Source organism: Purpureocillium lilacinum (assembly GCF_023168085.1).
Source record: "Purpureocillium lilacinum CBS 284.36 DNA, scaffold_4, whole genome shotgun sequence".
In the NCBI taxonomy this organism is placed as follows: domain Eukaryota; kingdom Fungi; phylum Ascomycota; class Sordariomycetes; order Hypocreales; family Ophiocordycipitaceae; genus Purpureocillium; species Purpureocillium lilacinum.
Genome location: NW_027072114.1, coordinates 2911873 through 2937038, shown reverse-complemented (window position 1 = coordinate 2937038; position 25166 = coordinate 2911873). Strand labels below are relative to the sequence as shown.

Here is a 25166-nt window from a genome sequence, read left to right as displayed (position 1 = left end):
CGTTTCGAAGACCCGGTGCCGGACATCCCATCTCGACAATCTTCGGTTGCGCGTCCAGTGCAATCGCCAACGAACGAGTTCACTCAATTGACCCGTCTGCCGTCGCAGATTCCTGAGACTCAGGAGCTTGGTCTGCCGGCCATGCCAGAGTCCACTGGGCAGAAGTTGTCAAGCTGCCAGCGAGCAGAGCCTTCCCCTGCCAGAAACTTACGAGCAGCAACCTCGGGCGATGTTCCAGCATTTGATTCAACGACTTTGGTAAAAGGTTCTCGCTCATCAGACCTTCCGCAGGCAGTCCACACGAGTGCTTCCGCAGTGGGTCGCAGTAGAAGCAGCAAAGGTTGGACACAATCGGCCTACTTCCAGGCCCCGAATCTCCCGTCTCCAAGAATCGAGGGCTCCCGCAGTCGGGCACCCCCTTCGAGTACCTGTGGCGACCTCGAGGGCCCAGTTCAGCGAAGCCCTCGCGAGAGACGGAGAACTACCGCATCTCGATCTGTTCCAAACCATGATGTTTGGGAGCATAACCGGACGGCGCGTAACAGACCTCAGTCTCGCACTAGCAACATATCAAGGAAGCGCAGCGCGGTTCGAAAACCTCGCGGCAAAAGCGATGCCGATCGGAAGAAGATGGCCATGTATCAAGTTGCTCAGTACTGGAATGAGTGCATGCAGATCGCAGACGAAGAGCAAGACTATGCGAGTTTTAAGATTGACGCATTGCAGGACAGTCTCCATCGCCACCAATCGAAGCTTTCTGAAACTCGATTGCGACTCGAAGAGAAGAAGGGCGAACTGCGACACATGGAGACTTGTTACCAGCAACTCCAGGAAGAGAGCGGCAGAACGGCGGAATGCAACAAGCAACTTGAAGGAGAGATTGAGTCGCTGCAGGCTCACATTCTTGAATCAAAGGGCCGAGTGACCGAGTTTGAGAATAAGACACGGCGATACCGAGACAAGATCAATGAAGCAATCACCGAGCAACAAAATCTCTGGCATCGATCAAAGGGCTTTCACGCAACGTCAGTGGCGGAGATTGAGAAGGATCATCAGCATCGTATGGCAGAGTCGAAGAAGATCGAAGAGGCTCTTGGGGTCAGCCGCCAGAAGCGCGATGAAATGAAAAGGTGCTTGGGAGAGCTCAGAAACAACATGGATCAGGAACTTCAGACGAGTAAGACGATTAAAATGCGCACCCATCTTACCAGCATCGCGTTTCGGCTAACTATTTCTTGCAGAGGACAAGGCCATTTCCGACTTACAATGCAAGTTGATGGAGCAAGAGAAGAGACTTCGATCTGAGAACGACCTCGCGGCGGCGGTCAGTCGGCAGCTGGAAGCTCAGAAAAGCACTGAGAAAACCATTGCCGCTCTGGAAAGCAAAGTCGATTCTGTTCTAGCGAACTCGCGCAAAGCAAGGGGCGAACTTGACAACGATGTGTCTTATATGGAAGAGGCTTATAAGAAGTACGCAGTCCCTCCCTACAGTTGAGTTCGTGCTAACGCCTATGCAGAATTGAAGCATTGGTCCAGCGTCTGGAGGCTTGTGAGGTAAACAGTTTGCCTGCAGCGATTAAGCAGACGGCACGGAGGATGGAGAAGAAGGTCGAAGCTCAGTACGTTTTCGACAATTGCTGTTGTCTGGCGTTCTCACTGAATTGCTTCTAGTGTAAATGGGGCTCTACATGCGGCATCCGAGGCGCATGACGCCGCAATGGCAACTCTCCATGGGACGGCCAGTGGCTTACAAATGGAACTCAATAACATCAGCCAAGAGATGAGTCGGCGAAACAAAGCATTCGAGGATGCTCAAGTCGGTAGCAACGATGCTCAAGAACGACTCCACAAGCGGCTCGACGCCTCTCAGAGCGATCTTGCCGCCATGCGCCAACAAGTAGAGGGTCTCGTGAATGAATGGGCGCAGCAATCGCAGGCCAATATCAGCCCTTCTGAAACCGAAATTGACCTGAAGAAGAAGTTCGATGAGCGCGGTGACACGATCTGTTTCCTGGAACAGAAACTCCAATCCCTCGCGGAGGCCACATCGTTGAAGATGACAGCTCTGGCAGAAAAGGCCCTCAATAATGGGCAGAACGCGCAAACTGAATTGCGGAACGTGATCTCGGCTTTTAAACGATCTCTAGAGCAGGGTTTCAAGGTCGCCCAGGACGGGTCGGAGAAAAGTCTCCGCCACACTCAAACCGCCATGGCAGCTCTGGGTGGTCAACTGCGTGCTGTCAGTGACCAGCTAGAGGCCAGATTCTGTGCATCGGATGACGGCGATACCAGTGGCACTTCGCAGCCAGCGGTACAGGAGCTCACACACCGACTTCAGGAAAGGATTCGCGATCTTGAAAGTCAAGTCAGAGCGACCGCCTCGTTGCGCGAGCGGTGGCAGCATGACATTCGGACAGTCGATTCACTGAAAACTCAACTGAGAAGTATCGAAGACCGGGTCCCTCAAGTGCAGGACGTGGGCAGCACCGTGGAACGAATCGCTGAAGTGAATCGACTACTCCATTCCACAGCACAATACTTGGCTGGGGAGAGACTCTGGGTTCAGAAGCACCGCGACCATATTTCAGCACAGAGCAAAGCCGGGATGGTGCCCCAAGAGGTTGAGCAGCCGAATCAATTGGCAGCCGATTCTGGGGAAAGCTCCTTGATTCCCCATATCAAAACCAGTCTTGTCTTGGGCGATGTGCCCTGTCTCGAGGTCCCTCTCGTTCGCGACGTCACGGTAGAAAACAGCGGCACCAAAGCTGTCCATCCTCTGGCCCCCTCCATTGAGCAGGAGCAGGTACGGCGGCGGGAAGGGGCCAAACCACGGCCCATCTTGAAGGTGTCGTCGTCACAGGAGGCAGATGAAATTGACGCACATCGGAACGCGGAAATTGCGTGCAGGACGGACGGGCGCGTCAGCTTCGGAGACACGAGTTCCCTATCCATGGCCACCGAGAAGATGGTTCGAGACATCCGCAACGGGCTGCTTTCGGCTGAGTCCGTCGACTCCGTTTCCTCTCTCCCGACCATCGCCACTTTCGAAAGGGAGAACCCGATGCTCGACAAACGCTGGATCACAAAGGCTGGCAGTAAGCGTCACAGGAAGGAACCAGACGAGATGCCAGAGTTGATGAAGAGAGTGAGGATCGTGTCGGACTTGTCCTTCACTGATATTGACGCCTCTCATGGCTGAGCTATCGTACCGGAGAACGCGATATGTGGCGCGAAGCGGAAGTGGTGCGTCGCACAGGGGATTCGCCGGAAGGCCCCGGAACATGTCACAGCGAATTTGTAGCTATTCTTGCTCGATTTGCTACCCATCTGAGAAGAACATTTTGGCAACAAATCTACTGAGCTGTGTGCCAGGTATTTCCCGAATCATGTTGGCGGGCGGAGGCATCGTGCCTCGACCCGCCGGCGTCATGCAAAGCTCCCTAACTCCAGATATGCCCAAGATTTTGATGTACAGTAGATGTTACACGCCGGTCCGCAGCGTCGCGTAGTTTGCGATTCACTCGAGGGCAGCTGTGCGTAGTCGTCGTCGTCGTTGTCGAAGTCCGAGGACAACAGGCGTGCCTTATTTGGACCTCTTCTTCGTCTCGAGGAATAGGACCTTCTTACGGACTGCGTTGAAGAACGTCAATTGCTGCCATGGGGCTTTCTGGCGAGGCTCAGACATACCAATCGGGTCGTACTTCAGCATGCCCATCATTGGTGATGTCCGAGGGCGCTTGAAGGTGTAGAAGAAGCCGGTCATGGCCATGGAGATCAGGCGAACATTGATCAGGCGAGCCTTGGCTGTGCAGATCCATTGCGTTAGCCGAGTGCTCGACGTGTCCGAGGCACATCGCATGGGGAAGAGGGGAACATCAGCTCACCTTTCTTGGCCATGGCTGCAGTCGGGTGCCTTGCGGGCGGTTGTCGGGTCCGGAGGGAGCTTGATGTCGTCGATGCGTCGGCGCTTTGGCAAAATTTCGGGGACAGACGGGACGCGGCGAGCTCTTCGGGGAAAGGTGGCGCCGGCGGCCGAGGTGGGCACTGGCGGAGGGAACCGACAGGGGTGGCGGCGTGGAGCCGATAACGGGCTGACAGGGCGCTGGGGCTTCACTGGCCGATTGCCGGTGAGACGGTTCCAGGTGAGCGAGGGCCTGCAGTGCGGCATCACCATGCCGCACTGCAGAGTGCCCGCAGACTTTGTGAGGCGCGCTCTTGCGATCAGGGTCCTTGGAATTGCCAGCGGGTTGCTAGATGGTTTCACATAATTTTGACGCAAATGCATGCCGCAGTCAATACGAATAAAGCGTCAAGATTCAAGCGATGGACCGGTGGCCCAACTACGGTGTTTCTGTGTATCGAAGCCCGCCAAATCCTCTCTGTCGTAGTTGACCTAATGGGCCGCAGAAAGGGGGCAGACCCTGGAGATAGGCCACACAGTCCTTTGCCCCAACGGCGCGGCACGCCTTCTCACAACAAAAAGTCGCTGGGCTGCCATCCCCTCTCGCCGACCTTTTGCGCGGGGTCGTCACAGCACATCCGGCGACAGGTTCATTTGTTCGACTCGAGACGGCGCGCATCGTCGGAACGTTTTGCCTCTGTCGCAATGAGGTTTGCGACGAGGACCAGGCCGCTGGCCACCAGGCTGGCGGGAACAGGGCTGACCGGTCAAGGTGAGAGAAGAGCTTGCTGCGCATTTTCTTTCAACGTCGGACCGCGACGATGCAGCCCGTCAGCGGGTGGCATTTGGGAGCGCCGCCGTTTCCGAAGCAGGGCAGCTTTGACGTTGCAGGGTGCGGCGCAGACAATAGAGGTCACGCATCGGTCATTCGCTACGGCAAGCAACTGCTTGGTCTGATTGATCGATGACGATGATACCTTTGCTGCTGATGCTGCCGCTGCTGTTGCTCGTCCGGGCGGCCCCGGTCTCGGATGCACCCGAACGCTTGCGAGGCAGCGCGACAGGCGGTGCGCCGCGCCTTGCCGCCCCTACCCAGGCGGCGACTTTGCCCCCCCAGCCCCGGAACTCCACGTTTCGGGCCCCAAGGACGCTGCGAGTGCGGCAGGGGCGGGCATCCGGCAGCATGGAGGACCCCTACGGCTGTCGTGGCATGGCATGTCACCGAGACGGCGCTCGACTCATCGTCGCCGACTCGGACTGCACATCGCCTGTCGAGGAAAGATCCCTCCCCCTGCTGCCTACCCCTCCTCCATTCGTCTCTTGTTGTTGGCGCCCTACACTACAGATCCCTCCTCTTGTGTACTAGGTACGGGGCTTCTGGAAGCGCTCGCCCCGTCTCGTGCCTGCCCGTCGTGGATCTCGTTGTGTAAGAGACTCCGCGTTCAGACCACCCACGGGGCCGTCCTCTTCCTGCTCTTCCCGCACGGCATCCTTGTGGCTTGTGTCCGATTTCCCGCTAGCATTACAAAACCGCTGCTACCCCTTCGATTTATTGCCTCGTCATTTCTCAGTCGTGACATTTTTTATCTTTTTGTTCCACTCTTGTTGAGCGCAAGACGGACATTTGGACTTTCTGACTGACTCGACGCTCGGGGCTTTTTTTCTTACACAGAAGCCGCCCGCGTTTGCCCCCGACGCCTTTCCGCTCTGGTTAGCAGCAGCGTCTCTGCCCCGCCAAAAACTACCACTCGACCCCTCCACCGCCCGCTGTCGCATCGCCAGCTTCACCTCCACCACCTGCAGCAGCAACACCGCCTCACCTCCACCATGACGAGACTCACCGTCGACAACATCAACCCCAATGTCCGGCGGGCCGAGTACGCGGTGCGCGGCGAGCTCGCCGTCAAGTCGGAGGAGTTCCGCGCGCGCCTGGGCAAGGGCGACGACAGCCTCCCCTTCGAGCAGGTCATCTCGGCAAACATCGGCAACCCGCAGCAGCTCGACCAGAAGCCCATCACCTTCTTCCGCCAGGTCTGCAGCCTGCTCGAGAACCCGGAGCTGCTCAAGAACGAGGATGTCCTGATCAACGGCCTCGGCTACAAGACCGACGTCATTGAGCGCGCCAAGTGGCTGCTCAAGCAGGTCGGCTCCGTGGGCGCCTACAGCGCCAGCACGGGCGTGCCCGCCATCAAGGAGAGCATTGCCAAGTTCCTCGAACGTGGGTTCCCTCCCCAAGACGTCTCGCTGTTGCTTGCCTCGCGCATCTCTGACCAATGCCATGTACAGGCCGCGATGGGTTCCCCGCCGACCCTGCTCACATCTACCTCTCCGCCGGCGCCTCGTCTGGTGTCAACACCCTCCTCAACGTCATCAGCGCCGACAAGTCCACCGGCATCCTGATCCCCATTCCTCAATACCCCCTCTACACCGCCACGCTCGCGCTCCTCAACGCCACCTGCGTCCCGTACAACCTGGACGAGTCCAAGGCCTGGGGCACCGACCTCGACACCATCAAGAAGTCCTACGAGAAGGCCAAGGCCGAGGGCATCGACGTCCGCTGCATCGTCATCATCAACCCCGGCAACCCCACCGGCGCCTCTCTGTCCGAGGAGGATGTCCGCGCCGTCCTCGACTTCGCCGCCCAGGAGAACCTGGTCGTCATGGCCGACGAGGTGTACCAGACCAACGTCTTCGTGGGCAAGTTCCACAGCTTCAAGGGTGTCCTGCGCCAGATGCAAAAGGAGAACCCCGGCAAGTATGACTCCTTGGAACTTGCTTCACTCCACAGCATCTCCAAGGGCATGGTTGGCGAGTGCGGTCACCGCGGCGGCTACTTCGAGCTTGTTGGCTTCAACCCCGAGGTCGAGGCCAACATCTACAAGTTCGTCTCCATCATGCTCTGTGCGCCCGTCATCGGCCAGTGCCTCGTCGAGCTCATGGTCAACCCTCCCAAGCAGGGTGAGCCCTCGTACGAGCTGTACAACAAGGAGTACACCGGGATCCACGAGGGTCTCCGCGAGCGCGCCACCGCCCTGCACAAGGCCTTTTCCCAGATGGAGGGCGTTGAGTGCGCGGAGCCCCAAGGCGCCATGTACCTCTTCCCCACCATCCGCCTCCCCAAGAAGGCCGTCGACGCGGCCGCCGCCGAGGGTCGCCAGCCCGACGAGCTGTACGCCATGCAGCTCCTCGAGGCCACCGGCATCTGCGTCATTCCCGGATCTGGCTTCGGACAGGCCGAGGGCACCCTGCACTTCCGCACGACGTTCCTGGCCCCCGGCACGGAGTGGGTGGGCAGCATCGTCAAGTTCCACCAAGACTTTATGGACAAGTACAGGTAAACCGATGCCTGTCACTTGGGTGAGGGAAGGTCTAGACGATGGCATTGTTTTAAAAACGCGCGCACTTTCAGCATAGAACATGGGTATGCGTCGCTTGGAAGATGGGTACCACCAGGCCAGTGAGTCAATGGTAGACAAATGAATAAAGCCGCAGAGACATCAGAGCTCAGGCACCTTTTCGTTCACCATGAGCATTCCACGGCGTGATATCGTGTGTTTCCACTCTCGACGTTCTATTGCGCCGGCAAGGAAACAGGTTCCTCTAAGTACCTCGTATAATACACCCGGTAATGGCACATGAGTCTGCGCGACTGGCCCCGCGCATGTCTGCATTCCCTTGTTCGCATCATCGCCCCGTTCGCCTGTACTCCGCCAGTCTATGCCCGTTCACTGCCCCTCAACCGCACGGCCTGACCGTACTTCTGCAGCTTCGTAATCAGCTGGTCACCCTGGCGAACGACATCCTGGTACTGCTTGTTCTTGTCGTCGGGTCGGTTCGTCTCAATGACACCCTTCCCGGAGACGCGGTCGATGGTGCAGGGGATGCGACCGGCGGCGATGAAGCGAGCAAGATCACTATAAACGCTTGTCAGCTACACTTGTTCAAACACATAAAGGTGCGTGGCGCAGTAGGACTTACCGGTCGAGGAAGTCGACGGTGACGCCAAAGTCGTTGGCCATGCTCTCGAGGCCAACAACGCGGTAGCTCTGCAGCAGCTGCTGGTACGCCCGCAGGCGCATCTCGCGGATGAACCAGTTCTTGTGCTCGTGGAGGTAGCGGTCCTGGTTAAGGAACTGCTCCTCGACGTCGGCGAGAGACTTGAAGAAGGTCTTGTAGTTGCCGTTGTAGAGGCTGCTGACCAGCAGGGCGAGAGGGCTGAAGTCGATGGCCATCTCGGCCTCGGGCTGCTCTGTGCTGGAGCCCAGGGTGGTCAGGTTGACGGCCTTGGAGGTGGCCGCCTGGGGCGCTTGGTCGCCGGTGGTATCATCGGCGCCGGGCCCGGCACTCAGCGCGCCGCTGAGGGCCAGGAGCTTATCCTCTCCGTCTCCCATGATGGCCTTGATCTCTGGCGCATCGACGACCTTGGACTTGAAGTCGACCCGCTTCAAGGAAACGGAGCCGGCCAGCACCGAGTACACCACGAGGCTAGAGTAGGTGCAGAGTTCGTAGCTGGTGAATGTGGAGAGGGAGTCGAGCAGGAGCGGTGCGGCGAGGTTATAGGAGCGGACTGTGATGAGGTGGAGGCCCTCGTAGGCCTTGAGACGGTTGCGACGATCCCAGTCACCTCCCGACTCGACGAGCGTCTTTGCCCGCTCGACGTGCTTCTTGACAAGGGGCTTGTCGCCATAGAAGAGGCCCATGCGTATTATGGCCAGGACGAGGTCGATCTTGGTGCCCAGGATGCCCGTCTTCTCGTAGACGTCCTCGTATGCTGCAATCGCTTTGTCCTGTAAACTAGTCAGCATCTTCGTCGCTTTAAATCCATCAGATGTCGCACCTTGTCGCCCACACGTGCCCAGAACTCCGCTCGCTTGCCCTTGGCAGCGATGACCTCGGTGTCACCAGCCTGCTCAACAGCCTCATCTTCCTCCTTTTGAAACTGCTCCAGCTCTTTATCGTTGTCCTCCTTCAGCTTTGCGTAGAGCGCCTCGTCCCAGGGCAAGCTGATGCTGGTGTTGGACGTCTTGGTGGCCACCATGCCGACGAGGCTGGATTTCCTGCTCAGAGGCTTGCCCGGGCCCGACGCACCGCCCTCGCCGAACGTGTTGAGGATGCCGTCGATGGGGTGCGCGAGGTATCTGTAGAACGGTGCCATCTTGTCCTCGGCGATGGCGTCTTGCAGGGCCTTGACGGCGGCCTGCTGGGCCGTCCGGGTAGCGTAGGCATTGCTGAGGGTGAAGACGTGCTGCGAGAGCGGCAGCAGGGGCCACTTGGCGTATTGAGGGTCGGATCCCATCGTGGCAACGTCCGAGCTGCGGCTAATGCGGCTTCGGAGGAACGGCGACTGCGTCGATATATGCGATGGGAGAAATCTTGCAAGGTGCGGTCGTGGTGGATGCGGTGGATGGAGGACAGAGGTGATGACGAGAAGCTGGAGGGAGCTCGCTGGTTCGCGGCCACTGGCTGCGAAGGTGGAGCTGCTGGGCTGGGTCCGAGCAAGGCTGCCACAACACGCGGCAGCAGCGCATCTAGCCTACCCTGTACCTGCCCTTTCTACCGAGTATCATGTGTCTTTCGATAGCATCAGGCCGGTATACCTAATGCGGGGGGCATCTAGAGAGATCCTGACTATTAAGGAAAGAGCCTGGAGTTGGGCTCATTCGTCAATCTGCCAGAAACCTGACCAGTTTCCATCAGTACCACAGACGGCGTTGTGCTCTGTCAGTGGCTCAGTACATGCGAGAGTGCGGATTTTCTACCCGACGCAAATCTCAAGAAGTCACACTCTGTTCATAATGATCATATAGTCTGACCTTGTCAGCCCCATATCCGGATTTCAGTTTGGTCGGCACCATTCGCTTGAGCATTGGTCGGTTCATTGTGGTCCGGGGTCTTGAAACGACCCAACGAAGCACAGCGCCAGCTGAGACGGACTGCCAAAGCATTGATCTGTTCGATTCGGAGGTCGGGCTGCAAATACTTCGTAACACGTGCCAATATAAAAAGCACCGCACCATCTGATATTTACCAGTTACTCCGTCGCATGCCCCCAATCGGAAAACAGCATCATCAAGGCGCACATTGGGGGGACGGCCACGAACACTCTGGTACGCCACTGTTGTTAAATCACCTTTGTTCGCCCACAAAACGGAGGGCCCCACAGTGCGGCACGACCAACTCTCGCTACTGTCAGCAGCCACTCGCAACTTCTCAGCTCCGACTTCACCCTCGCCCTTCACCAAGAACACACCCAAAAGTTGCGCCGCAGTCAAAACTGCCGCACAGACACGCCCACCATGTCGGACCGCGAGAATGGCCCCGTTTCCGTGTCGCGCTCGGAGCGCGACTCCAAAAAGAACAACAAGCGACCCGCCGAAGATGACGTCCAGGACGACCTGCCCCAGCCGTACAACGCGAACTCGCTCCAGGCCGCCAAGCGCCGCCAGCTTTCGCCGTCCGAGCAGCCGCGCAAGCAGAAGCGCCCCGGTGCCCGCGCCCGCTTCTCCGAGGCCGAGCGAGAGGCCATTCGCCAGCGCCAGATAGAGCGCGAGCGTGCCGCCGCCGCGACCGAAGCTGCTGCCGTCGAGCAGAACCGCGTGCGAGGCGTACACGATGTTGTGAGACAACACTACAACAGCGTCCCTGAGCGAGGACGTGATTGGCGGACGAGGGATAGCAAGATCAAGGGCTTGCGCGTCTTCAATAACTGGATCAAGAGCTGCATCATCCAGCGCTACTCGCCCGATGAAGACCACACGCCCGGTTCCCGCGAGATGGGCCGTTCCTCCGGCAAGGACCTCCTGGTGCTCGACATTGGATGCGGAAAGGGCGGCGACCTGAATAAGTGGCAGCAGGCGCCTCAGCCTATTGAGCTGTACGTCGGCCTCGATCCCGCCGATGTCAGTATCGAGCAAGCAAGAGACCGATACCGGAACCTGAGCTCCCGGGGCGGTCGAGGCGGTCGAGGTGGATTCCGAGGTGGGCGACCATCGCGTCTGTTTGACGCCAGATTCCAAGTCAAGGACTGCTATGGAGAGAGCATAGAGGACGTCGAAATCATCCGACAGGTCGGCTTCGACCCTTCGCCCATGAACCGTCGCGGCTTCGACGTCGTCAGCATGATGTTCTCGATGCACTACGCTTTCGAGTCGGAGAAGAACGCCCGCACCATGCTGCGGAACGTCGCCGGCGCTCTCAAGAAAGGCGGCCGCTTCATCGGCTGCATCCCAAACTCTGATGTGCTCGGCGAGCACGTTCGCAGGTTCAACGAGAAGCACGCCGCCAAAGACAAGGCCAAAGAGAACGGCGAGGAGAAGCCCAAGGATGGCGAGACGACCACACCTACGGGAACACCTCCCCCGGCTGAGCCTGAGGACGGAGAGCTGGAGGAGGGCGAAGCTGAGCCTACAGCTGAGTGGGGCAATTCCATCTATCGCGTCCGCTTCCCCGGCAAGACGCCCGAGGACGGCGTGTTCCGACCTGCGTTCGGCTGGAAGTACAATTTCTTCCTCGACGAGGCTGTCGAGGAGGTGCCCGAGTACGTGGTTCCCTGGGAGGCCTTCCGCGCGCTTGCCGAGGATTTCAACCTCGAGCTGCAGTTCCACCGCACGTTCCCCGAGATCTGGGAGGCAGAGAAGGACGACCCGGAGCTGGGCCCGCTGAGCGAGCGGATGGGCGTGCGGGAGAGGGGAGGCGGCCCGTTGCTCGTGTCAGACGAGGAGATGGAGGCGGCCAGCTTCTACATTGGTTTCTGCTTCTACAAGGTCTAATGGGTGTACGGAAAAGGGAGACAGCGGTTTCATACCCCCGCCATCAGGGGGCAAGTGTACCATCATATAGCGAGAGACGAGCCGATCAATTTCCAAAAGACTGAATTCTGAAAAAGTCTTCGCTAGCCTAGTCGTTATTAATTTGCGCTATACTGAACGACGCGGCACGTAGTTTGAGGAGTTGGGTATCATAAAAGGCGGACGACAACTCCATCCCATGCGAGCACTTGGACCACCACCCGTCTCTGCCACGACCTGAACACATGACATTCGTAACGCACAAGAGACAATACAAGCGTGACTAATTAACAAGGGAGGGGGTATTTCATGGGCCGTGAGAATTCAGTAACGCGGCAAACGCGGGTCAGTCTCAAGAGTGGAGGAGGTTGGAAGGCTGTTGCGGCTTTCAGGCGGCGTTGGTCGATCGCCGCCAGATCATTACGGCAGCGATGGCGGCACATGCTGTCGCGCCCAGCGCCATGTACAGGCTTGTGCGGTCGGGGGCCTCTTCCTCGGTCTTGGGAAAGCCGAGGCTAGGGTTCGTGGCCGTCTCAGCGAGAGCGACGAAGAGCTCGCTGATGCTGTTCCAGGTGACGCTAACATGGAGCGGGTGGTTCATGCTGAGGGAAGCAGCGTACTGGTCAGGTTGGAGCTCGCTGCGCTGGGTTGTCTTATCCTTGTCTGCCTTGAGCGCCGTGTACACCGACGGTAGGTCGTCGAGGTGGGGATGCTTGGTGCGCATGTCCACGATGTGAGAGAACGAGTCCGGATCGGATGAGTCGTAAGCGTAGCAAATTAGATCGCACGACTCCAGCCTGGACTGATTCTCGAGGACCGCCGCCTCGTGTTCGCCAAGCTCTTCGAAAATGAGATACACTTGCTTGCCGCCGGGGAGCTCGACGCTGTTGACGGCGCGACGGGGCTTGATAGTCGGATGATACAGTCCGTCAAAGGGTCGGTTGAGGAACGAATCGAGAAGCGAAGACTTTCCGGCTCCCGAGGCACCGATCAGATAGCAAAGGACAACATTCCGCTCCACGCGACCGGGCCGTCTTCTCCTCTTGCGGGATTTTGTGATTTTCAGCGCAGCGGTGATAGAGTCTTTGGGGTTCGGTGGCTCGAACCCCAGGTAGGCGAGGTACTCTATAGTGGTCTTTGGCTCGAGGAACGTCGTCATGCTCCACTGCGCCAACCACCCCTGCAAGGTAATATGACCAGCCTCATTGCGCACCGTCGAGGAAGGGAACGATGAGTCGATCCACGATGCGGGCAGGCCTGGAGTCGGTGAGAATAGGGCCTCCAGCTCGTCATCGTTCAAGCCCCCGTCGTTGTCCTTGTCAAACAGTAAGAACATGTCGACAAAGAAGCGATATCCAGCTGGGCTGAGCTCCGCAGATGAGAACTCAGGGACCTCAAACTTGGGGTGGAGGAATCTGTCCTCTAAGCTTAAGCTGTCCGTGTAGTGATACTTGCGAAGGATGATCCAAATCGTCTCGTGGCGGCCCTTCTCCGCGTATATCTTATTGAGCTGCAAGAAGCCGGCCTGGTCGATGCCCCTCTCCATGGTTGTGTTCGGCAGAGACTTGGAAATGGAAAGCTTGATATTGTCGAGGTCATCGCTTGTCAGAGGCTTGTCGAAGCAGCGAGCCTGGAAGTCGCGCATCTCCTGGTCGTTCAGATAGCCGTCCTGGTCCTTGTCGCAGAGGAAGAAGACCCGTTTCAGCGCGGCGACGCAAGCGGGCTTGAGGTGGCCTTCCTTATAGTCAAACAGAGGCGCGATGGGATGCGTCACCGCCTTCTGACACAGGAAGAAGACTTCGTTGACGTTCTTGTGCTCGCGGGCGCTGGTGCGGATGCACGAATCGATCTCTCGGAACTCGGCCATGACAGGGAGCATCTCTTCCTCGACAACCTGCGGGGTGTTTCCCTGCCCGGCAAGATCGGACTTATTGGCGCATAGGACGACGGGGACATTTACACCGAGAGAGCGGAAGTAGGGCATCCAGAACAAGGCAACGCGCTCGTAGCTGTAGTGGTCTGCGTATACGAGGAGGATGACGTTGCACTTCCGAATCTCCTTTCGTAGCGTCGTCCGGTCTTGAGGGCGGGCGGACGTATCGACAATCGTCGTCGTGACATTTTCGGGCGTGCCGATGCTGGGCGGGATGGTGATCTGGGGAAGCACCGGCTGGATCTTGTTGCTCATGAACTGGTCCTTGACGAGAGACGCTATCAGGCTCGACTTGCCTGTGCTCTCGTCGCCGCATACGCAGACGCGCACTTGAGGAGCGAACGTTAATCAATGAGCAGAGGACGCAGCGACGAAGTCAGGGGGTCCAGGGATGCACAAAAGGGACGCTGGGCCGTCGGCGCGGCGGGATCAGATGGGCCGTACCTGTAGCCATGATGCGCGCTCGGCTGTGACAGCTCCGGCGGGCACTTGTTTGCGAGATGCAGGTTGTCCTCAAGAAGAGCCCATGTCGTCTGCACTGGCCCTTGGAGATGTAGGTGGCGGGTCGCGGTTCCGCAAGACGGGCCGTGGGGAGCTCCCTCGAAGCAAGGTTTTCGTGACGGAGTGACGAGAAGCTGCGATGACAAGCTGGCGTTGCTGGCCCAGAGGCTCGGGAGTGGTGCCGCCCAGGTGGCGCCTCGTCCAGGTTTAAATTGCTGCCGTGTTGGGATTGGGCGCTGCCGTGGTATGATCGCCGGTCAAATCGTGCCGAAGCCTCCACTCTGTGTCAATGGCGCTAAAATGTACGGAGTAGGTAGGAGCCCAGTGAGGTGTTCCCGCCGCGGCTTCAGGCCCCCTCCCCAGGTGCCCAGGGGACTGGACATCGGGTGTCTGCTGTGCGTGGTGATCCGGGCGTGGTGCTCTAGGCGGGCACCGCTGAGGTGATTGCCCGGGTGCCAACGTGGCAGATTAGCGGGCGCTGTTGTTTCCCGGCCACAAAAAGCGGTATGACACCCGACGGGATCGAGAACCGTGCCCGGACACTGCTGCAACTCGACTGCAAAGTGACGACTCGGGTCGGGAGACACCGGTTGCACATGCGCCCGTGGTCTCGCCAGAGGCCGCCGGGTTGATCTGATCGTCTCTTTAGAACGTCCCCTCCGTGGCCTGCCCACCTTAATACCTTAGTACCACGCTTGCATGCCTGGAGGACGACTCACGTGTACGGCGCCCATTGCGACGTCGCATTGATCGATTGCTCTGCGCCCGTTTCTCCCCTTCTCGATCTCTGCCAGGCCTCGGACACTTTGACCGGGCAGCGCCGTGGGAATGCAGGTCCGTCCTCGACTCGTCGCGGCCAACAGCCCGCCCGAGCAACATCCTGACGCCTCAGCCATGCGCGCCAGTCCAATCGTTCCTGCGCGCAAGCCACCAGCGCCAACTGGCCTGGGGGCCATGCCATCCCCCTCTGGACCGTCGCCATTTACCCCACAGTAACGGCGACGACCCCAGGTCTTCGCGTCAGCTCATCCGGATAAAGCATGTCAGGGCCAAGCCAACCACTGCTGCCTCTCGCCTAATCCTCGCTCGCATACCGAACCGGCCTTGTTGACACCGGCGGACGCCTGCGCATTAATACCTCGTCGCTCCTCGTCGGCCTCGTGCACGTCCCGAGATCCACGAGTGTTCCGTCCGATCACGTTCCCTGTCGCCGTCGGCTAGCCCCCGCACGTTGGCCCGCCCCCATCTCCGACGACGTCCTAGGCCCTCCGTCACCGACGTCGCAACTGGCGCACGCCCGCACCGAACACCCCTCCCGTCTCGCGGACCCATTGCAGGCAGTTCATGATGTTGTAAGTAGTACGGCCCTTCGAATCGCAGCCTGGGGACGTCCGGTCGTGCTCACAAGCCCAGCGTCCTACCGCCGCCGCCGCGCTATCCGGCGGGCGGTCCTTACCACCCCGGCGGCCTCACGGGCATCGTGCCGATGATCGAGACGAACAATACGATATCGAATCCTACAGGCCCCGAATGGCAGTTCCTCGTCGGAGAGGGTGAGTGTGGGGAAGCGCCGGCGCAGTCGAGACAGTGGTGGGAACTGACGGCGCTGCAGGAACCTATGTGCTCAAGGAAGACTTGTATCTTGCGACGCCTCCTCCACATCCCTCCGAAGCGCCAATCGTGAACCCGAATCCACTGGCAACCAATCCGCAGCCAGCGACAGCCGGTACGAAGCTCTCCATTATCAGCCTCGACCAGCGACCACCACCCTTTGTCTACAAGGGCCCAGCGGAATTGACTCTGTCGTTGGGAGGCTCAGGGGCGGCCATACATGAACATCCCAACGAGTCTCGCTACTCTACAGAGGGCGGGATGAGCAGCGAGGATGGTCGTGGTACCTCGACGAGCGATGCGCCGACCGCTTCCATCACCCTGGGATCGGCTCCGGCTTTCGGCGAAGGCAACGCATTGCTCACGCCGACTCCAACAAAAGACGTGAACAAGAAGAGAAAGCCGAAAAACAACGTCACCAAGAGTAACTCGTCATTCATCTCGCGAGTCATCGTCAACGAGAGTCTGTCCAGAAGGCTCACGGACCGACCAAGCGACGGCATTTTCGCATTTGCCAACATCAACCGCGCCTTTCAGTGGATCGACCTGTCGTCTTCGAACAAGGTGAGCATTGCAGACAGACGGTGGTCGTGGCGCAACGCGTTCTGACCCCGCAACAGCAAGACTACCTGACCAAGATTCTGTTCACCAAAGCGCACTGCTTGTGCCATGACGTCAACAAGACCACGCGAAGTGCGTCGCACATTGATGTTATCATGGGTTTCTCGACAGGCGAAGTCATTTGGTGGGAACCCATCTCTCAGCGTTATACCCGACTGAACAAGAATGTAGGAGCACCTTTCTCTTTCGCAGCCGGGAGCGCAAGCTAACAAGTAGCAGGGCGCGATCAACAATACTCCCGTGTCCGAGATCAGGTGGATTCCAGGCTCGGAGAATCTATTTCTCGCGGCTCACATGGATGGATCCCTTGTTGTCTACGACAAAGAGAAAGAGGACGCCCCGTTCAACCCAGAAGAGGAGGGCTCTAGCGTCAATGGAAGCGAGGCAGGCGATGCGCCAAACGGCGTGAATCACGGGCTTAGGATTCTCATCCAGAAATCAGTGCACTCCAAGAACCAGAAAACTAACCCAGTTGCCGCTTGGAAGCTGTCGAACCAGAGGATTAATGCTTTTGCTTTCTCTCCCGACCATCGGCATCTAGCTGTGGTTTGTGAGGATGGCACACTCAGGGTTATTGACTACCTGAGAGAGGAGTAAGTCTAATTGCGCTCACTGGCAATGCTCGCCCGACCAATCAGGCTAACGGCTTTCTAGGTTGTTGGACTTGTTCAACTCTTACTACGGCGGTCTGACGTGTGTCTGCTGGACGCCCGACGGCAAGTATGTCTTGACAGGCGGACAGGACGACCTGATCTCGGTCTGGTCGGTGGCCGACTCAGGGCTAGTTGCGAGGTGCCAGGGACACCAGTCTTGGGTCTCCGCCCTGGCTTTCGATCCTTGGCGATGCGATGATCGAAATTACCGGTTTGGCAGCGTTGGAGAGGACGGCCGTCTTTGCTTGTGGGATTTTGGCGTCGGCATGCTGCACCGGCCGAAGGTAGGGAAACACGCACCCACAGTGGCGTTAGACACACGTTGACTCGGCTTAGAATGCAACACGGCAGCGAGGGTCCATCTCAATGCCTCCTGGAGGCCCGCAGCGCGTAGACTCAACCAGCCCCGTCGGCGGTCGTATGCGCTCCAACTCTGGCCTGGACGGAGACGAAGACGGGGATGGTATTTCCCATCCCGTTGAGCCGCGGGCTCGGATCCCCATGCTGCCGCCTGTTCTTGTGAGTCATTTGCTCGTGGAAAGGATGCCTTGTACTGATGATTGCACCAGACGACTGTCATTGACACGCACCCGGCTTGCTGGCTCGATTTCACCGAGGACGCGATCATCACAAGCTGCAAGAACGGTAGGTATCGAGCAGCCTTCACATGCAAGACACCTCCGCTGACATGGGATGAACAGGCCACGTCAGGACGTGGAACAGACCCGGGAAAGGAGCAGCGGCCCAGGCTGCAACGGCGTGATGTGTGCCTTGGCGTGTGAAGGTTGTCGCTAGCTAATGCTGGGTTGAACATTTTGTGTATGGTGTACAGTCATGGATCATGTGGACTTGCTTGCAAGCAAACCCTCTTGCATATACCAGCTTCAGTAATTGATGTCGTCACTGGGCGCTCAGACTATAACATGGTTGGCTCAATTTGCCGGAGCCGTTCATGACGCCCGCCGTGTACGTGGCGCGATGATCTGCAGGAACTGAACATGATTCCCGCGCCGCGCGAGCCAACAGAAACGGGGAGCACTCATGCCGGGTGACATGTGAGAGGGTCAGATATCCCAGGAAGCGGGCATAGCCCGGCTTTACATACGTCCGGCTGTGCAGGTGCGCATTTTGCTGCACTCCTTGAGAGCACGGTCCGGTGTGGTACTTCGGACTGCACATAAGATGGGTGCGAACATTGTACCCAAGAGTCCTGCTGGCTGCTCAGCGCACTCCCAGCCGGAAGAATGGGCCGTCTCACTGCCGGCACCCGAGACGCAAGGGCTCCCAGGGCTCCACGAGGCAGCGGGAAGGCTTGCGTCCTGCAGACGCGGCCGCGGTGTGAGGCTGATGAAGGCTTGGCCCCTGACCCCTGAATCCCTGTCGACGTCGTTAGACTCTCTTGCATGTGGAACCGGGTGGCCGATAACAACACCCCACTGATAGCTTTGGAAACAAGCACAAGGCGTTGACCGATGGAGCACACGTGGGCCGTGAGGCAGCATGGCCAAGCCGTTGCTGCACGCTGGGCATCATCAGGGTCGCATCTGTTGCAGCGGTAGACGATCGGTCGGTGCGGCCGGCCAAAGATCAACTCCGGCCCGCTCGGGGTGCCAGTGGCTAGGGGTGAAGCCTGCCACGCGCTCGAGTGCTTCTAGAACGGCGGCGGTTTTGGCATGTGAGAATGGTACGACCGTGGCCGTTGGGACATCTTTCCGCTCCTTCATCCATCCATTCATTGCTCCTGGGGGTCGCGCGGCGGCCGCGCGGTCTACGTCCGACACATCATGCGCGTCCCGTGCTGTCGCCTGGCGGAAACCGCGGGAGAATTACTTCGCGCAAAACACCGAGGGGTTTGCTTATCTCTGGCTGACCGGCGGTAAAGGAGGAGTCTTGCCAAGCGGGCATTGAGTAGGCATGGAGGCTCCTTCATGACCGTGGGTGCCAGCTCACGACGTGCAGCGGCCCACCCCTTCGAGCCTGTTTTTCTCAGCGGTCGCCGCGCCGACGTGAAAGATGACTCAAAGAAGAAAAGGGCAAGAAATAGCATTTTGCACTACTGTCCTGTACGAGGAGGGACCACCGGGGGACCTAGCCGGACAAAGAAACGGTGAGCGATATGTCGCAAATTTTTGTTCTCAAGTCGCGCGCGTCGGATCCCCTTATCTGTGCCCAAAGGGCCAAAGGGATATTAGGAGAGGGGCACCTTGGGCTGGGCAGGGTGCTGCAATCGTAGTTGATGATGCAATCCACAGACGGGGGATGGGTCTCGCTGGGACTTGCCAGATCGCATCCGCCAGGTCCACCGTGCAAGCCAAGAGACAGGCGGGCCCGGCGGGACCCAGTGCGGGACGGCGGTTGAAAGTGGCGGCTGGCCCAACAAGTGCCGTGCGTGTGTGCTGGCGATGTGAAGTGGGAATGATTACAGTGCTTTGGCGTTGAAGCTCCAAGCATGCTTGCCGCCCAAGGCAGGCAGGGAGGCATCGTCGTGGCGAGGCAAGGCGCCGAGGCTTCCTAGGAAGCACGGGTGGCGCGACTGGGCTGCAGTCCCGGTTCGGACATGTAAATCGTTCGATGTTCTCGCACGGGAACAATGCGGCATCTGCCAGAGTGGCTGGCTGATGCTTCCATCAGCACAACGAGCGCGCCAGGACAGGGTCACCCCCACCGCTGAGCGTCTAGTAGCCGTCACCATGATGCATTAGCACGCACTGCACTGGGCATATGGCACACAAGGTTCGAGGTAGAGTAGACTTCTGTCCCGGGCCTGGCTTGCTTTCAGCGCGCAGGTTTGCGACATACTCAGCACCAGCGGGTGCATGAAGAGAGGGTGGCCCGGCAAGGCGGCGCCGCCCAGGCACCGGGCTTCAATCTGACAGCCCGCCGTGGCTTGATAGCCGAGCGGTCGCTTGTCGCCAGTGCTTTCATGCATGCACCCTCCTTGCCGCCGTCGATTGGCATCAGAGTACGTCTTCAGGTGGCGCAGCAAGGCCCGCCCGCGCATGCCGCCCAACCAAGTCGACTGCCGCCCGTCCGACGGGAACCCATTGGCACAGCACCGCCGTCTTGGGGAGAAGCACATCATCGCCAACCTACTATCTGGCCTCCGGGCCTGCATGACAATTTTCCAGGTTCACGGCGGCGGGCGCCAGAGCCGGAGCCAAGCGCCGCCCGCCCATCGCACCGGCATCGGCTGCCCCTCAGCCCCCCACTGTAATCACCCTGAAGGTCCGCTACGGCCCCTACGGGCGCCTCTTGGGCAGCGACTAGCGGAGCCGCGCAGCGCACGCGAAGCAGAAAAATGCTTCCAAGGTTCCATTCCAGCCGGCCGCTTCGATCGCCACACGACTCATGAAATGAGAACCCGAGGTTCACCGAGCGTTCGGTCAAGGCCGTGCGTGCGGCGGCGCACCTGTCAGGGCCCGCCTTGAAGATGTCCCTGCCTTGCCTGTCGATGCATCGCACAGCGTCGCCCGGATGCAACGCACATGAGCACATGCCAGGAACGGCCGGTTGACGCTCCCGCTGTTCCGGAGGGTGTCTCACGCTGACGGCCATTTGGGCGTCCGCCTCGTGGTACGAGACCGTGGAGGAGTAGTAGGCGCGGGCGCCGTTGGCGGGTTTTATCGCGCCGGGTGCCGATTTCGTCGCTGAGACATGGAGCTTTCCAGGTGCACTCACTCGAAAGGGTCGGTCGAGCATGTACATGTACTTGGTCCTGTGCATTCCATCGCGACGCAACGTGCACATGCACGCATCCGGTAGGGACGGGTACCTCACCTCACGTAAGGGACGGGCGCCCGCCGGCCGTACGGGGTACCAAGTTACTCGCAGCTGCCATCTGGAAGCAGCCACTGGCTCAGTTGGAAGCCACCCAAGGAAGGTCTGGCTGGCGCAATGACGATGAATCAAGCGCTGGCCCGGCCGGTTCCACCGGCTGCGACCCTTGCCTCCCGCTCGTGACTTGACGTCCATCGGCTCCTGCCCAGGCTTGTGAAATTCTCCAAGTGGTCGACGTCTGTCAAAAGCATCGCCTTCCCCGTCCATCCTCGGGCCGTCATTGCGCAACCTCCCACCTGCCCTCGTCCTCGCCAGAGCCCTTCGCATCTTCTGGGCCCACGAGACTCACGCCTTTGGGTTCATTAGCTTTGCTCCCTCTCTCTACCTTGAGCGCGCCCATCAACTGGAGCCCTTCTCGTTCTCCTCACTTGCAACCCTTACCCTTGTCGGCAGCAGCGTTGGGTATTATCGCTAGTTGCATCAGCATGAACAGCAGGTCCACCGTCTGACGTTCCCCGAGGACCCTTGCCTTGCCCTGCTGCATGCCCTACCGGCCTGGTGTGCTTCTGTCCGGCGCCAGAGACGGACGCCTCGCCCAGCAGCTCGACACGACACTGCCCGGCTTCCCACATTTGATCCACGGGCCGCCCCACCGGTGCGACTTATCGGGCACCGCAATCCACGAACGGGAACCCTCGAGACAAGAGACAACCGGGAGACGGCGCCTGCATCCCAGTCCCAGTCCCGGCCAGCCTCTGGTGGGATGCCATCGTGGGAATAAAAGTAATCACCGGCCCACCTCTCCCGCCGCCCTGTCACCCGATTGCTCTCCCGCATACTCTCCCCTCCCCCATTTGGCTGCTTTGCCTAGCAGCCGCGCGACCGTTTGGAAATCCTGAATCTCACCACTCCTATCCGCTGCGGCCCTGGACCATGCCGTCCTTCAAGCCGTTCTCGTCGGTGACGGGGCGCAACAGCTACAGTCTGTTTGACATTCGGTGCGTCTCCCAAGCTCCAATTATCTTGTCCCTGCCGCCATCATCATACTCGCCTGATCCGGCCAACGGTTCGGAGACAGCTATGCTAACACGGCTGCGCCGCCCACAGGCTAGACCAGGACATTATCGTCTTTCGGGGCAACGACCATGAGTCGTCTGGCCAATTCCTTAAGGGTGTTGTGGTCCTTTGCCTCTCCTCGTCGTTACGCATTGAGGATGTGCGCCTCCGTCTAACGGGGACCTTGCGACTATCGTACGTTATCGCCCTTGAGTCCGCTTGTTCCAATCTTGTCCTGTATCTGCAACGCAACTAGGCGTTGATCATGCATTTCATCTAACGTCAATTACCGTTTCCACAGCTGGACTGACCACAAATCAAGTACGCCTGGTGTGTCCGGTCAAAAAGTCGACAAGACGACGACGATTCTCGATCACCGATGGGCGCCGTTCGTCGGCACGCATGGGAAGAGCATGACGCTTCCTGCTGGCAACTATGAATACCCTTTCGAGTTCCTTCTCCCCGGCGACACGGCCGAAAGCGTCGAGGGCATCCCCGAAGCCTCCATCACATATCGCCTCAAGGCCACCGTTGGTCGAGGCAAGCTGGCGTACGACCTGCATGCCTACAAGCACCTGCGCATCATCCGGACGCTGGAACCCGGTGCTCTCGAATTCCTCCACTCGATGAGCGTCGAAAACACTTGGCCAGACAAGGTCGACTACTCAATCATTATTCCGCAGAAGGCGGTTGTCTTCGGTGGGACCATCAACATGGAGATGAGATTTACGCCACTGCTGAAGGGATTGGAGCTCGGAGAGATTACTGCCAAGATGCTGGAGATCAGAGATACTTGGATTCAAGGGGCGTCGGGCTACAACCTTCGAGAGCACAGGACTGAGCGCGAAGTGTCGACATGGCGATTCGAGGTCAACCGCGAGGAGCACTGGCAAAACATGATCGAGGACACGGGCCAGGAGGGTTGGGTTCTTGTGAAGCCGCTTAGCCTTCCCAAGAGGCTTCGGCAGTGCATTCAGGACCTGAACCACCACGGCATCAAGGTTCGACACAAGATCAAACTTACCGTCGCCCTGAAGAACCCGGACGGACACATCTCGGAGGTGAGCCATTCGACGAGAGGTAGTCCTGAGTTGACAGAGAATGCTAACCGAACGATCCAGCTCCGTGCCACACTGCCCGTATCGATTTTCATTTCTCCCAACGTCCCATTCGACGAACACGGCAATTTGGTCAACCAAGCGCCTGGAGCTCCGAGCCTCGACCAGGAATCTGGAGCCATTGCACCGCCTGGTTATGGCGAGCACGTCCTCGACCAGCTATACGAAGATGTCGACACCGCGGGCTTCCAGACCCCTGGCATGCAGACGCCCGGTATCCAGTCGGGCGTGAGCAGCCCGTTCTATGCTCATTCGCGGACAGGGTCCGCAGACAATCTGGCCGCAATGACTCACAGTGCCCCGGTCGCACCGACTGCTCTATCCGCGCGTCTTGCGGACGTTTCGCTGGATTCATCACATCGAAACAGCTCCTGGACGTCGATGCATTCAGCATCGGGCAGGATGTCGCCGACATCGGGGGCACATGGCTCCGCCCCGCGATCCGAGCCGCACTCGGCGAATCTCACCAGGAGCAACAGCGAAGAAGACAACAGCGCTAGGAATTCGGTGGAGCACGTCGACGTGGACGCGGCCGAGCTCGCGGAGCTCAACCGGGTACCGAGCTATGCAACGGCGGTCCGAACGCCGGCGCGGTCTCGGACGCAGACGACCACCGGCCCCGTCCCGGACTACCTGACAGCTCTCAGCGCTCCCCGCACCCCCCCGGCGACAGATCTCAACCCTGAGCAGCTTGCACCTATATCGGAGGACGGGTCTGGCGAGGGGCGCAGCAACGGCACCATGCGGTCTGTTGATCCGACAATGTCAAACTGAGATGGTGCGATCACTTACCTCGACTTGTTTTCGGCATTGTGTCCGGATCGATGACACAATCATTTCCTCTTTTGCGCCAAGTTGGATAGCTTGAGCACGTTAATCATGGCGGGAGGGGGCGGCGTCAACGGCATTGGGAACAGACTGGCGTTAGTTGCTTTGATGGGGCATCGACACATACGCCCTCATTGGTTTTGGGCACGGCCCGAGGATTACACCACCACCCTACTTCGATGATATGAAGTACGCGCCTCGGACGCACGGATCGGGTTATGATACTGCATGTTTGGGGTTATTGGAAAGAAGAGTCCGCTGGCAGGACATGAAGATGAGCATCAGAGACGCGACACGACGTTTGCAGCAGGAGCCGCCTTAGAGTTGTACGATAATACTTATACCGCATCGTTGGGGCGTATACATACAATTGTCAATACCTCATAATGCAACAAGGTTGTGTTGGGAGTGGGATGAGTTGCCCAGCCCGGTGACGGTACGATCAGGGTTGACGCACTTGCCCGTGTGGAGGAATAATCCCGTCATGACTACGGAGGCGGCTAGGCCCCCAGGCCGCACAGCCCTGATTCGAACGAAAGCTTGTTTGCGATCGACCAGTGGTGTCTTTGCGCATACCTACTGAGTGAGGAATGGTGTGGCAAGGGGCCGCCTTCGCCTGTTAGGAAACACTGAGCAATGAGGAGAGGCTCACTAACTCACTAGCACGCACGTTCAGCAGCCACTGCACGGCGGGGCCGAATTTCCTGCAATGGCCCACCGTGGTTGACGTCACAAAGGGACCATCCCGCTGGAGCTCCAATATTTTTCGGGAGGAGGGAGGGCCGGGAGGGGCGAGGGGAAGCTGGAAGGGTTCAGGTGAGGTGACGGACCTTGCTCGTACCTGCCCAGGGAGGAACGGCCATCCGCGGAGTCGGTAATTTAAAAAGAGCTGCCCAAGCGCCCACGATCTGCCGGACTGCGACGCACTCGTAATTCTCTCTCTGCGGTCTCGTTTTCCAGCACGGCGTGCTTCTTGCCACGATAAGCCCCTTCTAATACTTGTGAGTGTTGTGCTGTCCCGCTTCTCACGCGTGTTCCATGTTCTGTGTGACTTGGGATGCTTGGCCGTTGACGTGGGTGGAATCATGCGCTGTTCGGCGTCAACCCTGAACCCAACGAGCTTGGCACGGGCCCAGCTGAGATGGACGTCAAGGACAGGGACTGACGGGCAGTCCCATCGCGCTTCCATGGAGAAAGGCTCTGGCCTTGTGTCGCGTTGCTTGGCAAGGGTCCCGCTCATACGTCCTCACCGCTAACAGTTCGCTCCGCGTTGCCAGAATAGCGATAGTTAAGCACCCGCTGCTTTCCACCACGACGTGGCCTCAGCTTCCCCTCACCCCTCACTCGACCCCGAGATACCCGCGCGCGCAATAATTGAAC

The 25166-nt window shown here is 59.0% G+C and overlaps 8 protein-coding genes across 8 annotated transcripts; 5 read left to right on the top strand and 3 right to left on the bottom strand.

Annotated features, from left to right (window-relative positions):
* Window positions 1–630: 630 nt before the first annotated feature.
* On the top strand, window positions 631–3199 carry PLICBS_006055 (uncharacterized protein; the record flags this gene model as incomplete). Its single annotated transcript, XM_018319802.2, has 4 exons — window positions 631–1177; window positions 1242–1470; window positions 1518–1619; window positions 1672–3199. 4 exons carry the CDS (start codon window positions 631–633, stop codon window positions 3197–3199), a joined length of 2406 nt encoding a protein of 801 aa, XP_018182276.2.
* A 384-nt stretch (window positions 3200–3583) lies between these two features.
* Window positions 3584–3897, bottom strand: PLICBS_006054 (uncharacterized protein; the record flags this gene model as incomplete). The annotated part of the gene is made up of 3 exons (XM_065600857.1): window positions 3584–3630; window positions 3688–3804; window positions 3885–3897. The coding sequence occupies 3 exons, from the start codon at window positions 3895–3897 to the stop codon at window positions 3584–3586; spliced, it is 177 nt and encodes a 58-aa protein (XP_065456929.1).
* Window positions 3898–5728: 1831 nt separating this feature from the next.
* Window positions 5729–7239, top strand: PLICBS_006053 (uncharacterized protein; the record flags this gene model as incomplete). Its single annotated transcript, XM_018319801.2, has 2 exons — window positions 5729–6119; window positions 6188–7239. 2 exons carry the CDS (start codon window positions 5729–5731, stop codon window positions 7237–7239), a joined length of 1443 nt encoding a protein of 480 aa, XP_018182275.1.
* Window positions 7240–7616: 377 nt separating this feature from the next.
* On the bottom strand, window positions 7617–9197 carry PLICBS_006052 (uncharacterized protein; the record flags this gene model as incomplete). Its single annotated transcript, XM_018319800.2, has 3 exons — window positions 7617–7815; window positions 7880–8688; window positions 8739–9197. 3 exons carry the CDS (start codon window positions 9195–9197, stop codon window positions 7617–7619), a joined length of 1467 nt encoding a protein of 488 aa, XP_018182274.1.
* A 1000-nt stretch (window positions 9198–10197) lies between these two features.
* Window positions 10198–11670, top strand: PLICBS_006051 (mRNA cap guanine-N7 methyltransferase; the record flags this gene model as incomplete). The annotated part of the gene is made up of 1 exon (XM_018319799.2): window positions 10198–11670. One exon carries the CDS (start codon window positions 10198–10200, stop codon window positions 11668–11670), a length of 1473 nt encoding a protein of 490 aa, XP_018182273.2.
* Window positions 11671–12076: 406 nt separating this feature from the next.
* PLICBS_006050 (ERMES complex Ca(2+)-binding regulatory GTPase gem1) lies at window positions 12077–14075 on the bottom strand (the record flags this gene model as incomplete). Its single annotated transcript, XM_018319798.2, has 2 exons — window positions 12077–13950; window positions 14066–14075. 2 exons carry the CDS (start codon window positions 14073–14075, stop codon window positions 12077–12079), a joined length of 1884 nt encoding a protein of 627 aa, XP_018182272.1.
* A 1394-nt stretch (window positions 14076–15469) lies between these two features.
* Window positions 15470–16951, top strand: PLICBS_006049 (uncharacterized protein; the record flags this gene model as incomplete). Its single annotated transcript, XM_065600856.1, has 5 exons — window positions 15470–15474; window positions 15503–15675; window positions 15735–16297; window positions 16354–16521; window positions 16574–16951. The coding sequence occupies 5 exons, from the start codon at window positions 15470–15472 to the stop codon at window positions 16949–16951; spliced, it is 1287 nt and encodes a 428-aa protein (XP_065456928.1).
* Window positions 16952–21717: 4766 nt separating this feature from the next.
* PLICBS_006048 (uncharacterized protein) lies at window positions 21718–23732 on the top strand (the record flags this gene model as incomplete). The annotated part of the gene is made up of 4 exons (XM_065600855.1): window positions 21718–21782; window positions 21892–22035; window positions 22142–22901; window positions 22962–23732. The coding sequence occupies 4 exons, from the start codon at window positions 21718–21720 to the stop codon at window positions 23730–23732; spliced, it is 1740 nt and encodes a 579-aa protein (XP_065456927.1).
* Between the last annotated feature and the right edge of the window lie 1434 nt (window positions 23733–25166).